Source organism: Panthera uncia, chromosome D1 (genome assembly GCF_023721935.1).
Source record: "Panthera uncia isolate 11264 chromosome D1, Puncia_PCG_1.0, whole genome shotgun sequence".
Lineage (NCBI taxonomy): Eukaryota > Metazoa > Chordata > Mammalia > Carnivora > Felidae > Panthera > Panthera uncia.
This window is the reverse complement of record NC_064808.1, coordinates 10,200,380-10,215,958: the sequence shown is the minus strand read 5'-3', so window position 1 is coordinate 10,215,958 and position 15,579 is coordinate 10,200,380. Positions and strand designations below refer to the sequence as shown.

The window sequence follows — 15,579 nt, the reverse complement described above, 5'->3', positions numbered from 1 at the left end:
GGCTCAGTTGGTCAAGCATCTGACTCTTAATTTCAGCTCAGGTCATGATATCACAGTTGTGAGATCCAGCCCCACATCCAGCAGGCATAGAGCCTGCTTGAGATTCTCTCTCTCTTCTCTCTCCACCCCTCCCCCTCTTCAAAAGAAATTTAAAATGAGTGGGCTGCAGTCTATCACTTCTCCAAGGTCACGCAGCGAGCAGGGTAAGCAGTGGGGAGGCGAGATAACATTAACTGAACTCCCAAGGAAGCCCTGAGGATAAGTACTCAGTGACTGCAGACTGTGTTTTTAACATGGCTGGGCCTGTTCCAGGCTCAAGGACACAGGAGAGTCACTTTTCCCATGACTCCTTTCCTTGTTCCAGGTCTGATGAAAGAGGAAAACCGGATGGGGGTGGTCTACTTTCACTTCCACCCCTTCTCAACAGACCCAGCAGTGGCTCCCCTCCTATTTGTGGCCTTCTTGGTGTCGTACTTAGGAAGTCTCATCGGAAACATCACCATTGGGCTCACAGTCTGGCGAGATCACTCCCTCCACACCCCGATGTACTTCTTTTTTTTTTTTTTTTTTTAATGTTTATTTATTTTTGAGAGAGAGAGAGACAGAGCATGAACGGGGGAGGGTCAGAGAGAGGGAGACACAGAATCTGAAACAGGCTCCAGGCTCCGAGCTGTCAGCCCAGAGCCCAACGTGGGGCTCGAACCCAAGGACCGCAAGATCATGACCTGAGCTGAAGTCGGCCGCTTAACCGACTGAGCCACCCAGGCGCCCCAGCGATGTACTTCTTCCTCTTCGCACTGGCCGTGCTGGCAATTGGCTACTCCACCAACCTTGCTCCCCTGACTCTGGTTGGCATCCTTTCCACGGGGCACATGCTCATCTCTCTCCCTGGCTATGGGGCCTAGATGTGCCCCTTCATTCTTCTTGGAGGGTCTGACTGTGTCTTGCTTGCTGTCATGGCCTACGACAGGTACATGGCAATCTGCCACCCAGTGCATTACCACATCATCATGAGTTGGCGGCTCTGTGGGCAGATGACTTTAGGTTCTTTGGGCCTGGGATTCCTGTTGTCACTGCCTTTGACCGTTCTGATCTGCCACCTTCCATTCTGTGGCCACAATGAAATCTTCTGCTTCTTCTGTGACATGCCTGTGTGGACACCCGCATGCACGAGGCAGCTCTGTATGCCATCAGTGTGGCCACAGTGGCTGTCCCCTTCCTCCTGATCTGCCTCTCCTATGGCTATACTGTGGCCACCATCCTGAGGATGAATTCAGCTGAGGGAAAGTGCCGGGCTTTCTCCACCTGTTCCTCCCACCTCATCGTGGTTCTCCTGCAGTTTGGATGTTGCACCCTTATCTACCTTCACCCCAGCTCCAGTTCCTCTCCAGAAGAGGGCTGGGAAGTGTCCGTTGTCTACACCCTTTTTGCACCAGTGCTAAACCCCTTGATCTATAGCATAAGGAGTCAAGAGGTGACTGATGCGGGAAGAAGACTTACGGTAAAAACGTGCTGGTTCAGGAAACCAGAAATATTCCTTCCTAGAAGAAATATTCCCCAAACCAATAGAGGCATGATCTGAAGGACAGGAAGCTCCAAAGCAAAGAGTAAGGTGTGGAGAGATGACTGTCTCCATGGCCCTCTCAGCCGGGGGATGCTCATCAGTGCACATTCCTCTCTTTTTAGGAGATTCTGGTGAGGAAGCCCTGGATCGGCCCTGACTACTTAGCCAGCCTCCTCTCTCATCATAGTGCTTAGAATAAGGACTGGACAGGAGTGTCAGTGAAGAAGAGGGTGAATAAATGGATGGACAGGGTGACAGTATGACTGGGGCTTCCCCAAACAACTATCACTCTTCCTTCCTTCCTACCTTGCTTCCTTCCTTCCTTCCTTCCTTCCTCCTTTCCTTTCCTTTTCTCTTTCTTTCTTTCTTTCTTTCTTTCTTTCTTTCGTTCTTTTCTTTATTTCTTCCTCCTTTTCTTTCTTTCTTTCTTTCTTTCTTCTTCCTTTTCTTTCTTTCTTTCTTTCTTTCTTTCTTTCTTTCTTCTTCCTCCTTTCCTTTTCTTTCTTTCTTTCTTTCTTTCTTTCTTTCTTTCTTTCTTTCTTTCTTTCTTTCTTTCTTCTTCCTTTTCTTTCTTTCTTTCCCTCACACCTAATTAACTTAACCTGATGAAGATAATCTAGGAAAGCTCTTAAGGAAATACTTCTGTAAAAGACCAACACCATACCAGATAGAATGGTGGCTTGGCTGTGAATAAAATGAGTCTGTTGTGACAGAAGCCAGGCTGTGTGAAAGTAAAACTCACGAGCATATTGAAAATGCAACCTGTTCACTCATGGATGTTACTGGACACAAATCCTTTTATGTATATTTTAAGATATGATTATTACTCAGGTAAGTTTGACTTAGAAATTAAAAACCTTCAAGAAAGCATAGTAAAACCCAATGACTTGATTTGTAGTGAAATACAGAGCTCACCACTTCCAGTCTTTGCTCTTAGGAAAACGATCTTCAGGACCACACAGCATTTGCCACAGCGTCTCTCTGGTTTCTCTTTCTGGAGAGGTGAGATGTAGGTCAAGGTGAAGGTCAAGACCTCTTCTATCAACAGCAAAATTCACTGAGCCCCCTCATCTCATGGAAACATAGCACATTTGCCAACTGTGTCCAATGCGGTTTGCTGTTGCATGTGGGAGAACCAGATTGGATGTTGGGGTCAGCTGGATGCACTCAGTGACTCACTGGGGAATGTGAAGAGACCATCTGGAAAAAGGTGCATTGGTCATAGAAATCACTTCATGGCCTCCTTGGATGCAGTCGCTTTCTCTCCCAAACTCCCTGGAGTCTGATTCTAGAAGAAGGATCCAAAGATGACACCTGCCCACTTATCCTTCCTGAAACATGTTCCAGGTCAGTTAGGCTTTCAAATGGTTGGTGACTGCTTTTCAGGAACTGTTTTGCATTTTTCTTTCTAGATTGCTTTGACAACTTCCTGCCAAGTTCTCTCTCTCACACACATACACACCCCTGTAGTCTTCATTTTTTTTAAGTTTATTTATTTATTTTGAGAGAGAGAGAGAGAGAGAGAGAGAGAGAGAGAGAATCCCAAGCAGTCTCCTAGCTGTCAGTGCAGAGCCCAACATGGGGCTCAAACTCAAACTCATGAACCATGAGATTATGACCTGAGCCAAAGTCGAGAGTTGGATGCTTAACGGACTGAACCACCCAGGAGCCCCGTAGGTCTTCATTTTTAGCAATGTTCACTGAATTTTCAGTTACTGATTCTTGAAATGAAAATTTTAGGTGACACATGAATGAAAATGAGAGATTACAAGATAGAACTGGCATAATACATGTAGATAGGTAACAAAAAGTGAGTGAGTTGAATTTAACTGAAGAAAAACATTGGGGCACCTGGGTGGCTCAGTCGGCTAAGTGTTCGACTTCAGCTCAGGTCACAATCTCGAAGTTCGTGGGTTCGAGCCCCGCGTCGGGCTCTGTGCTGACAGCTCAGAGCCTGGAGCCTGCTTTAGATTCTGTGTCTCCCTCTCTCTCTGCCCCTCCCCACTCACACTCTGTCTCTCTCTGTCTCTCAAAAGTAAATAAATGTTAAAAAAAATTAAAAAACAATACAGAGAGATAAGTGCTATAATTGCGGGTGGGGACAAAGCCACCACAGAGCCTGGAGCAGGGAGTAAACTTTCCCTTTGTGGAGGAGGGTGGGGGAAGGTGTGCATATCGGAACATGGCTTCATTTAACAGATGACACCTGGCTGAGCTCTGAAAGATTCCGGGAATTTGTTTAGGTGCACAAGATATTAATCTCTACCTGGATTAATTAGAATTGTGTATCTTTTACTTGTTATTTTTTTAACATTTATTTATTTTTGAGAGACGGAGAGGGACAGAGCATGAGCAGGGAAAGAATTGTGTATCTTTTAAACGCTCTCAAACTTGGAGAGTAAAAATTAAGCAATAATTAGAATATAGCTCAGTCTAGTAGCAGTTAAACCAGTTTGGAATATCATGTCTCCAAACAACTCCTATTTGTGTTCATTGACCTACAGGGGATGGTCAAGTGAAAACCCAAGTTAGCCTCTTGGGGCTTTATTGAACCGACACTGGCAGGGAAATCTCCAGAAAGAAGATGAGAAGAACTGAGAGCTGAGAGAGACAACCCAGAATTCTGTCTCTGCAAGGGCTAGAGTCCTATGCTTTTCCCTTGAGAAGAGGCAGCAGGGAAGGCTTAACAGCGTCTGGATGTGTGCTCCCCTCGGTGCTGGGTGGTTTTTCAGAGTCAGTCTCCACGGTTCCCAAGATTATTAAGAAGGGGATTCCACTGTGGCCTTAACTCAGCCTCAGGGAATGATGTGGTTGCCAGTCTCTCCAGGCAGAAGGTAAGGAGGGTAGATGCAAGACCAGGTTGATGAGTTGTTTGTTGTATGGTCTAGACCCTGGGAAATGGACCAATGAACCCTACTGACCTTGGGATTCCCTGATCCTGTGAGGGGCTTTCTGGGGTGAAGTTACAATTAGATGGGAACATTTGTACAGTTTCCTGGAGTGAATGAAGTGACAGTGTTTATGCCAAATATTCTAACAACAAACAAGTCTTTGAACCAGTCCACCACCGAGAGTGAGAGAAGAGTCTGCCTCTCCCTTAAAATGTGACTGATTTCCTAGATTGCCTAAGAGTGGTGAGAAGTTATCCACCCTCCTTTGTAGGAGGAGTCCATGCTTTGATGGGACACCCAGAAAATATTGTGTAATCTACTCAGTTTCCAGGTGACACAGTCAATGCCTGGTTGATAGTAGATGCTCAGTAAATCCTTGTTGATTGAGTGAATGCATGAATAGTCCTGTTAGTTACACTCTGTAAGGGAAGAAGGCAGAGGAGTATGCAAAGGTCTTTATGGAAGAGGAAAGGCTCTCTATGTGGATGTTTGCCAAGTCTTTGGAAGCAGTACTGGTGCCAAGAGACTCATCAAAGAAGATGCAACATTATTGAGAGTTTGTATTTCCTGGGTGAGAAGAGAGTTGGAATTCTCTGATCCAACCTTCAAGTAGCAAGGCATTAGGCAGCGGCAAAGGCAGAAGAAAGCAGACAATGAAAGAGAACATTTAACTATGACCAAGCCCACAGGACTGTCATCTTTGTACCACTGAGGGGACCCCAGAGGAGGAGCATGTTTGGGAGCGAAGAGTGGAGAGATTTCTCATTCACTCGTCAACACCTTGGATGAAGACACAAAAGGCAAGAATAATTGTTTTGTTTGTATAATAGATTTATCACGCTTCGTAGGCTCCTAAAAATAGAGTGCCTTGCGATCAAACCCTAGTTACAGCAAGATCAAAATCAACTTGCACAGTACAGAAGACAAGAGAGAAATAGAGATGGAGTTACTAGAGTTGAGGAATGATAAGCAGTTGAATATAAAACTTAGTTTTGGCCTTCCTAGCAGCTAAGACGAAAAGGGAAGCATGAATTATGTAACTTTAATAGTCAAGTAGGATGACATATATTTTATTAAGAGAGAAATGTGTGTGTCTGGCCAGGGGTCTGGGGAATGGGTTGTGAATTCAGGTGAGTCTAAGGAATGAAAATGAGAATTCCTTATCCAAGGAGTGTTGAACATCCCTTCTGTAATCAAGGTGATTGCGTATTGCGGTGGAATTCACTCTAGTTTTTAAGACATTCCACACAGAGAACCTTTTACTTTTAAACTTCTCTGAAAACCTATTGGTGTTCCGAAGAAAACTTTGAGGGATACTGGAGGTAGTATGCTTAAGAGATGTGGTCTCCAGGAGCTATGTCTATTGCCCAGTTAGTTATAGCTTTGTGAAAACATGTTCATTAAGTTTGTAGATGACAGTGGGAGCAAAATTGATTACTCACTGGAGTAAAGACTTGAAATTCTCCATAAGATCTTGATGGACTAGAATGATGAGCTAAATCTAAGGGTTTGGCTTTAAGAAGAGATGAGGATAAAGGAAAAAAGAGAGGGGAAGGAAAGGAGGAAAAGAAAGGAAAAGAAAGGAGGAAAGGAAAAGAAAGAAGGGAGGAAGGAAAGAAGGAAGGGAGGGAGGTTCACAACAATAAACCCAGCCCGTATCTAGATGTTAATCCTGGTTCCAACAATGACTGTTTGTATAACTAGGGGTGTGCTAGGGAACTTCTGTTTCCTTGCCTCTCAAACAAGAATTCTAAAAATCAATGAAACTTTTGTAATTGGAAAAATAAACACACATTTTTGGAAGGAAATTTGAAAAGTGGAGAAAAGCATGAAGAAAACAGTAATCACCCATTTTTCTCAAAAACACTAAGAGTTTACTGTCCTCCTTTATATTGGTTGCATAATTTGTTCATGTGATGCATAGTCTTGCCTCTTTGTTTTCGTCATTTAATGTTATAAGCGTCTTCTCATCTTATTAAACCTCTTCATTATAATAATTTCAATGGCAATGTAATAGTTCATCATATGAATATATGTCAAGGGACTCGAACATTACTTTTGTAAGTATTGATTTATTTTTGAGAGAGAGAGAGAGAGAGAGAGCATGAGTGGGGGAGCGGCAGAAAGAGAGGGAGACAGGATCCAAAGCAGGCTCTGTGCTGACAGCAGTGAGCCTGATGTGGGGCTCAAACCCACGAACTGCTAGATCATGACCTGAGCTGAAGTCAGATGTTCAACCAACTGAACCACCCAGGTGCCCCAAAACATTACTTTTTGTTAAGCATTTGTTTTGTCTCCTTATAAAAAATTATTAAGGCACACTGCACACATCTTTGTGCGTTTGGCTCCATATTCCAGGCTATTTCCTTAGGGTAGATCCTTTAATGTTGAGAGTACTGATTCAGTGCATAGGACATCTTTTTTTTTTTTTTTTTTTTTTTTTTGATGTTTATTTATTTATTTTGAAAAAGACTGTGCAAGCAACACTGGGGGTGGTACAAAGAGAGAGGGAGACAGAGAATCCCAAGCAGGCTCTGCACTGTCAGCACAGAGTCCAAAATGGGGCTCAATCCCATGAACCATGAGATCATGATCTGAACCGAAATCAAGAGTCAGACGCTCAACCAACTGAGCCACACAGGCACCTCCAATGCATGTGACATCTTAAATTACTTCTTGAAAACACTGATTATCTCTCCAGAAAGGATACACCTCTTTAGTATCAAAGTGCTAAAATGAAGATTCCTATTTCTACTTCAAAAGTACTAAGTATCAGTCACCAGCATTGATAGAGCCTCAGTAAATCTCCAGGGTTCATGTCAATACAGCATCACATAGTGCCTGACACTGTACTAGGTCCTGGGCATTAGTAAAAAATGGGACCCAATTGTCCCTTGCCCCCTTGGGGCTTAGAGTCCAAGGAGGGGACGGAAATATACATGTGAACACAGAGGCAAACACATCATGCAGGGAATGGTGAGATCCCTGGTTATAGATAGTAGTTCTTTTTCTTATAACTATTTGTCCCATTAGTGTTTAATTCACAGAGATCAAATATTTGGGGTAGAGGATGTGCTGTCCATTCTCACTCTGCATAGAAAGAAAGGCAGGCAAGCGTGTGCTCTTTTTTTTTTTAATGTTTTTTTTAAACATTTATTTATTTTTGAGACAGAAAGAGACAGAGCACGAGTGGGGGAGGGACAGAGATAGAGAGGGAGACACAGAACCCGAAGCAGGCTCCAGGGTCTGAGCTGTCAGCACAGAGCCCGACGCCGGGCTCTAACTCACAGACCACGAGATCAGGACCTGAGCCGAAGTTGGATGCTCCACTGACAGAGCCACCCAGGTGCCCCAGGCATGTGCTCTTAATGTTGTTCCGGAAAAGGAATTAGCATTTTCAAGGAATAAAACTCTCAGAAAGTTCCAGATGAAAAATTTCCTACCATGATTCCAGCTATCTTCTAGCCCTCCTACCGGACATGAGGCTGTGCCAAACAGATGACCCATGCAGGGGCAGATGCATTTAGGAAAGGAAAACACTTTACTTCCAAAGCATGCAGGGAGTCAGACTTTAAAAAGACTGGCTTGTAAGACACAAAAACCCACCAAATACTCAAAGGGTAAAACTGTAAGTCAGCAAGAATATAACGTTGTATTATTCTGTGTATGGTGGAAAACAACATTCTTACATGATTATTATATTTTCAAAGATCATGACACATCTTCAGACGTCAGCATAGCAAAAATAAACAAAAAATACATTCTTTTGGGCATCCATAAACCAGTCAGGCTGATCTGTTTTGGTTTAACTCGGGGTGCAAAGTGGTCCCCCTTCTTACTGTGGCATTGTGAGTTGCTTAATCATTGGAAGAAAGGCAAACTGTCAGTTTTATGTTTCTGCAGGAGATGTAATATGGGGTGTGTGTGTGTGTGTGTGTGTGTGTGTGTTGTTGGGGGAGGGGAAGATAAATACCCTACTGCTCTTTATGCTACTTTTCATTCTCCTGTCAGTAGCTTTCATCAGCCAAACCCAGCCAGAAACCACGGGGGTGGGGGGGGGGGTGACTGACTAATGCAGTCCTTAGTGACTAGCCTCCCATGGGGCAGAGCAGGGTGGAGAGTCGATCTGGGGAGCAGACCTAGAATAGTCAGGAAAACCTTCCTTTTGCAAATCACTAAGAGGAAGAGTAATCTCTAAAATGATGGAAATGGAAAAGCAGAAAAGTGGAAAAAAGATGGAAAAGTGTCTAGAGAGGTAGGAAGGGAGTCTGGGCAGAATAGCATTACAGAAGCTATGGGTGGGGAATTTCAAGGAGTAGGGAGTAGCTGGCAGCTTCAAGTCCAAAGTAGTTGTTGGATTCAATGACTTGGAAGTCATTGGTGAACTTCATTAGAGTGGTTTTAGGGAGTAAGATGGAAATTGGGTTGCCTGGGCTAAAGAGTAGGAAATAGTCATGATGGCAAGGAGCTAGGGAACCATTAGAGGGTGATGTCAGATGGAGGGAATGTGTTATGGATGTGTTATAGATCCTATGTTATAGGTCCAGCACTAGTGACAATTGCTTCCAAGTAGCTTCTGTAATTTTTTTTCTGGGAGGCTGGGTTGTCCACTGCTAGTGAGGAAGGAGGTAGCAGAAGAGGAGACTTGAAGAGACCAGGGAAATTTGCACTAGTTTTGGAGGGGACCAGAAGGAGGAGCTCTTTAGAGGATGGGGGTCAGTACTGGGGTTGATAATGCCCCTTTGTTGTGGCCCCACTCAGCAGGATTTTGTAATCTTTAGTCGTGGTCAACCTGGAATAGGTATGTTGGATATTACAGAAGGTAACAACAGGGTTGGCAAAAGGTCAAGGAGCCATGGATGGGGATAATATTGGCAAAAACTAATGGAAGGTATGAACCATAGGTCTTGGTTGGGTGAGGAAGGGAGTAAAGCCCAAAGGAGGCTTATTTGGGGGAACTGGAGGCATCAAGGTGGTATTGAAGAGGGAGAAGAAGAGAAGTGTTCCTGATTATTGCTCACACTCATGGAGAGTTCACTAGGGGCCAGACACATTTACTTCTCACAACAATCCTAAGAGTTCTGTCCTATTGTCATCTTTATAGATATAGAAATTGAAGCAGAAAGCTTCATCAAGTTGCTCTAGGTCATACTCCTGGTCAATGGCAGATCAGAGATTAGAACCTAGATGGTCCAAACCCAGAGGCTGCACTGTTGAGAACCAGGCAAGGGATGAGGGCACAGAGGAATTTGTGGTCTGAGTATGGTACTGTGTGATTTAAGATTTCAGTGCTGACTTGAACAGATACTTACACACCTATGTTTATGGCAGCATTGTTCACAATAGACAAAAGGTAGAAACAATCCAAGTGTCTGTGAACAGATGAATGGATGAGCAAAATGTGGTATTTACACACAATGGAATACTATTCAGCGGTAAAAAATAAAGGAAATTTGACATGTGCGACCACGTGGCTGGACCTTGAAAGCATTATGCTGAGTGAAATAATCCAGACACAGAAGGACAAATACCATATGATTCCACTCGTATGAGGTTCCTAGAATGGACAAACTCACAGAGACAGAAATCAGGGTAGAAATGACTGGAGTTTGGGAGGATGACATATGGGGAGTTATTGTTTAGTGGGTACAGAGTTTTTGTTGGGATGATTTAAAAAAGTTTGGTTATGGATAGAGGCGATGTTTACCCAACATGGTGGATGTATTTAATGCCCCTGAATCATATACTTACACGAGGCGAAACTTAGAAATATTATGCATGTATATTTTACCACAATTAAAAAAAAAATTTCTGTGGTGAACTACTTCTGGGTGATTACAACAAGAAGTCTGATTTAAAAGCAAGTTGATGAGTTTAGGCAGGAGGTAAAGACCGTTGGGGTTGAGGAGATCAAGGAAGGGAGAGGCCAAGGATTGAATGGGTCACCCCGCCGGAGCTCTGCGTCCTGCCTTCATTCTCTCCTCAGGGGGGCAGCACCGTGCCATCCGCAGGCCCAGCTTGTTGACTACATGGAGGGTACAAATCAGACTGGGATGATTCACTTCCACTTCCGCCCCTTCTCCAAACTCCCCGAGGTGCAGATGCTGATTTTCGTGGCCTTCCTCGTCATGTACCTGGTCAGCATCGGCGGCAACGGCTCCATTTCTCTCATCATCTGGAGCAACCATTCTTTGCACACCCCCATGTACTTCTTCCTGGCCAGCTTGGCAGCTCTGGAGATCTGCTACTCTTCCACCATTGCCCCTCTGACTCTGGCCAGCGTCCTGTCCGCAGAGAGAGCCCTCATCTCCCTGCCTGGCTGTGGTGCCCAGATGTTCTTCTTCATCTTCCTGGGCAGCGCCGACTGCATTCTACTAGCTGTCATGGCCTATGACAGGTTTGTGGCCATCTGCCACCCTTTGCGTTACACCCTCATGATGAGCTGGCGGTTGTGCGTCCAGCTGGCCCTGGGGTCTCTGGCGCTGGGGTTCACCTTGGCCACGCAGCTGACTGTGCTCATCTTCCGCCTCCCCTTCTGCCGCAGCCAAGAAATCAGCCTGTTCTACTGCGATGTCCTCCCTGTCATGAGACTGGCCTGTGCAGAGACGTGGGTCCATGAGGCCACCCTGTTGGTGGTCAGCCTCACCGTCCTCACCATCCCCTTCCTGCTTATCGCCCTCTCCTACATTTTCATCATGGCCGCCATCCTGAAGATCCGCTCGGCAGAGGGGAGGCACAAGGCCTTCTCCACCTGCTCCTCCCACCTGACTGTGGTCCTGCTCCAGTACGGATGTGGAAGCCTCATCTACTTGTGCCCCAGCTCCAGGTACTCTCCAGAGAGAGGCCAGGTAGTGTCTGTGGTTTACACCTTCATCACCCCTGTGCTGAACCCCTTGATCTACAGCATGAGAAACAGAGAGCTTACGGATGCTTTGAAGAGAACAATGATGAGGTTCCTGTTGTCCTGAACACAGCGAACACTCTGGATGTTCCTCTACAACGCTGCTGGGAAGACACAAATGAGTATGCCTTCTGAAAGACAAGGAGATGGGGGCCAAGAGGTCACCGGTTTTATGCTATTCCTTCTTCCCGGTTATACTATTTTTGAAAAGTCATTTTTCTTTCCTCGGCCTCAGATCCTTCATCTCTAAAATGGGGATTAAAATGTCCCACCCGACTTAAATTCTGGGGTGGTTTTGTATGTAATGAGATACATGACGTGAAACTACTTAGTGGCTTTTAAAGGGAGATATGGCAGGAATGTCGTTCTTACTTATCGTCACCATTACACGTAAAGTCGGTGTCCAGTTCTCGGGCTCTTTGCAGACCCACAGGTTGCTCATGTGGGCGGGGTGGCGGGGGTAGAGCCAAGAAAAGGATGCACATCCGCCTGGGAACATCGGAGCCACTTTCTCCTTATGCCAGCAGTGCAAATGCTCAGTTTGTGCCTTGTTGAATTCTCTTTCATCCTCAGTTCTCTTCCAGGGAAAGGTGACGGGGAAAGCGCTGGAGTTTAAAAGCTCTATTTTCTTACTTTTACACCCAGAGCGAATCTGTCTCCATCTCAGTCTCTGACTCTGTATTAGCTCTCAGTCTGCATCTAACTCACTCTCCCCATGCCCACAGGGGCTCCTCCTGCTGTGGGTTTCAGACAACACACATACACACACTCACACTCCCATATCGCACATTTCTATCTGTCCCTGGCTTCTATGGTCTGAATATTTGTGTTCCCCGCCCCCCACACCCAGCCCCAACACCACCCACCTCATGAACAAGATTATACTTTTATAAAAGAAACCCCACAGAGCTCCCTGGCCTGTTCCACCATGTGAGGTTACAAGAAATCTGTGACCAGGAGGAGGTTCCTCACCCAACATTGACCTCAGGCTTCCAGCCTGCAGAACTCTGAGAAAGAAATTTCTGTTGTTTATAAAGCCACCCAGTCTGTGGTACTTCGTTAAGGATGGATGAAGGCAGTAAGTATACACAATATGCACGTGAGCAAGCGGGGGAGGGGCACAGAGAAAGACTCTTAAGTAGGTTTCATGCTCAGTGCAGAGCCCCGTTTGGGGCTCGATCCCATGACCCTGGGATCATGACCTGAGCCAAAATCAAGAGTTGGACCCTCACCTGACTGAGCCATCCCGGTGCCCCAGAAAGATTGCTTTTTTAATTGAGCCTCTCTGGGTAGCAGGGGGGTAATGGATTCAGGTAGAGCAAAGCTAGTTCTGTGAAGACAAACACTGGCGGGACACAATGAGGGGAAGGGCCCCGAAAGCGGCTGTGAACAGGAGGGTGATTGTTTCAGGACGATCCGCCTCAGGGTAATGGCGTCAGAACATAGATGGTTTACTGTCTTTTTATAGGGTGAGGGAAGCTCATTTATTCCTCTCCTTGTTGAATAGCGAGTGATTTATTGGGGTGCCTGGCTGGCTCAGTCGGTGGAGCGGTGCGACTCTTGATCTCTGGGTCATCAGTTCAAGCCCCCCGTTGGGTGTGGAGCCTGCCAAAAAAAAAAAAAATAGTGAGTGATTTATTCATTCAACAACATTTAAGAAGGCAGTGAACAACTATTTATTGAACTCTACTGTGTACCTACCTGTGCAAAGTGGCTTTGAAGAGCACAAACCAGGGCCGCCTGGGTGGCTCAGTCAGTTAAGTCACCGACTCTTGGTTTCAGCTCAGGTCATGATCTCACGGTTTGTGGGACTGAGCCCTGCATCGGACTCCAAGCTGACAGCATGGAGCCTGCTTGAGATTCTCTCACTGCCCTCCCACCCCGCCCTCAAAATAAATAAACTTAAGGAACCACCCTGCCCTCAAAATAAATAAACTTAAGGAAAAAAAAAAAAAGAACACAAACCATGATAGCCCAAGAGCAAGTGATACAATGCTATGAGCTTCCAGAGGAGGGACAGCGAAGGGAATCAAGACAAGTTTGACGAGGGAGGTGGCATTTGACCTGCACCATGCAGGTGTCCAGATCTGTGCAAAGAGGAGCAGGGAGGGCATTTCTGAAGGGGGGAATGGTAAGGACAGAAGAACAGAGAACGAACTCTTTGTGCCTCTGTTTCCTTATCTGGAAAGGCATAAACACTCTGCTACATTTTTTCTTTTTTTCCTGAAAATGTATCACAGGCTTAAAAGGCAGAAACCATGACCCCAAATTTATCTTACAAGGAACTGAAATGTTCCCGTCTTCCTTTGAAGACAAGAACCTGAAAGGACCTTGTTTGGTTCACTTACAGACACTTGCTGTCCCTCCTGCTGTGTTCTACCACAATATTCTACAAGGTCAGTGTTACTTGCAGGACACTAGTCTTGTTGAATCATAGGTGTTTGGGAGAAATAAACTTTATGTGGTCAAGGAAGCATGAAGACTACTGTACCAATCAAACCCCAACCCATTACTGCAGGTTCGCTCTGTGCCTATAATGTGCAAACGTGCTGCCATGATTCTAAGATGAGGATATGTTTCTCTATGTTTTCCGAGCTCTGTCACCACGAAAGTCTTCTGTTCCTTGGGGTATCTTATGAAACCTCTTATCCTGTTGAACCTACTTTGGAAGAAGCTGCCTTAGCTGTTGCTGACTCAGTACCAAGAGGGTTTTTTCACTAGCGACAGAAATACTCCAGGCACTTTTCAATTCCCCATGCTTCTTGCGGGAACAAGCGTAGTTGTCCTGGGTTAGTGGGCTTCTTTTCAAGTGATTGCAGAAGGGAATTAATGTTTACCATATATTAGCCCATATATCGTCACAAAACCCATGAGACTGGTGTTATTTTTATCTCTGCTTACAGATAAGGAAACTGACACATGGGGAATTTAAGTCACGTGTTCAAGGTCACACAGTCGGAACGGGCAGAATGTGGGATATGATGGGGATGGTGCTGCTATCTCAGCATGTTATCACTGTACTATGGGAGTTTGGGGGAGATCCCTTCATTTTTCTGTACTTAATTTCATAATAAACGAGGGGAATAATACCTACTCTACTACCCTGAATTATTGTGAGATCTTGGGGGTGGGGTGGAGAAAAACTCTAAAAGTACGATGAAAGATTCAGCATGGTTAGTCTAATATCCAAATGGAGGGGCACCTGGCTGGCTCAGTCGGTATAGCATGGGGCCTGCTTAAAAAAAAATAACATCCGAACGGAGAAACATGCTAGATGGCGTATTTATTTATTTATTTTAGTTATAAATATTTTACTTTATTATTTATTTAATTTAACGTTTATTTATTTTTGAGACACAGAGAGAGAGAGAGAGAGAGAGAGACAGAGTGCGAGCAGGGGAGGGGCAGGGAGAAAGGGAGACACAGAATCCGAAGCGGGCGCCAGGCTCCAAGCCATCAGCACAGAGCCCAACATGGGGCTCAACGCGGGGCTCGAACTCACGAGCCGTGAGATCATGACCTGAGCCAGAGTCGGCTGCTTAACCGACTGAGCCACCCAGGTGCCCCCAAACGGGCCTTCTGAAGCTCAAAGTAACAGCAGGCCTCTGTGGAGGAGGCGTCTTTCACCAACCTCTTCTTAGTAGCACTTTGGGCTTTAGGGCTCCGGGGATTGAAGACTTCGTATAAACAGGAAAGCAAGTTTATAAGGTTCAGATAGTTTATATTGTCAAATTAGAGGCATAGGTGTATGGCACAGGGAGGTTGGTGCTAGGAAAACATCTGAACGATGTGCTAGAAGACATCTTTGTGAAATAAAAAAACCGTGTTATTTTAAACCCTCATTTCAGTGACACAGAACTCATTCTCCAGAACACGTGGAGTTGCGGTTGGACTTTTAAGAGGTAGGATTCAGGAAGCATCTTCCTTCTTCCTCAGAGAGAAGAGAGGGGGATCCCCAGGGAGCCTGTGTGTTAGTAGCCAACTATTCTTTGGTTTGTTCTCCAAATATTTGCATTCTACCTACTTCGTAGTAGCCCTGGGGGGTGAATAACATTGATTTGTTGCTCTTAAGCTCATGGGCTAGCCAGGGACACAGATGGATAAGCAGCTAGGTACAAGACAAGACAGGACGTGCTTTATTGTTTTATTTATTTAAGTTTATTTGAGAGAGAGTGTGCATGTGCGAGTGGGGGAAGGGCAGAGAGAGAGAGAGAGACGGGGGG

The 15,579-nt window shown here is 45.3% G+C and overlaps 1 protein-coding gene and 1 pseudogene across 1 annotated transcript; both read left to right on the top strand.

The window, feature by feature from the left end:
- The first annotated feature begins 776 nt into the window (after positions 1-776).
- LOC125911245 (olfactory receptor 10V1-like) lies at positions 777-1,758 on the top strand (annotated as a pseudogene).
- Positions 1,759-9,795: 8,037 nt separating this feature from the next.
- On the top strand, positions 9,796-12,275 carry LOC125915617 (olfactory receptor 10V1-like). Its single transcript, XM_049621554.1, has one exon. It carries the CDS (start codon positions 10,485-10,487, stop codon positions 11,421-11,423), a length of 939 nt encoding a protein of 312 aa, XP_049477511.1. The 5' UTR covers positions 9,796-10,484; the 3' UTR covers positions 11,424-12,275.
- Positions 12,276-15,579: the final 3,304 nt, after the last annotated feature.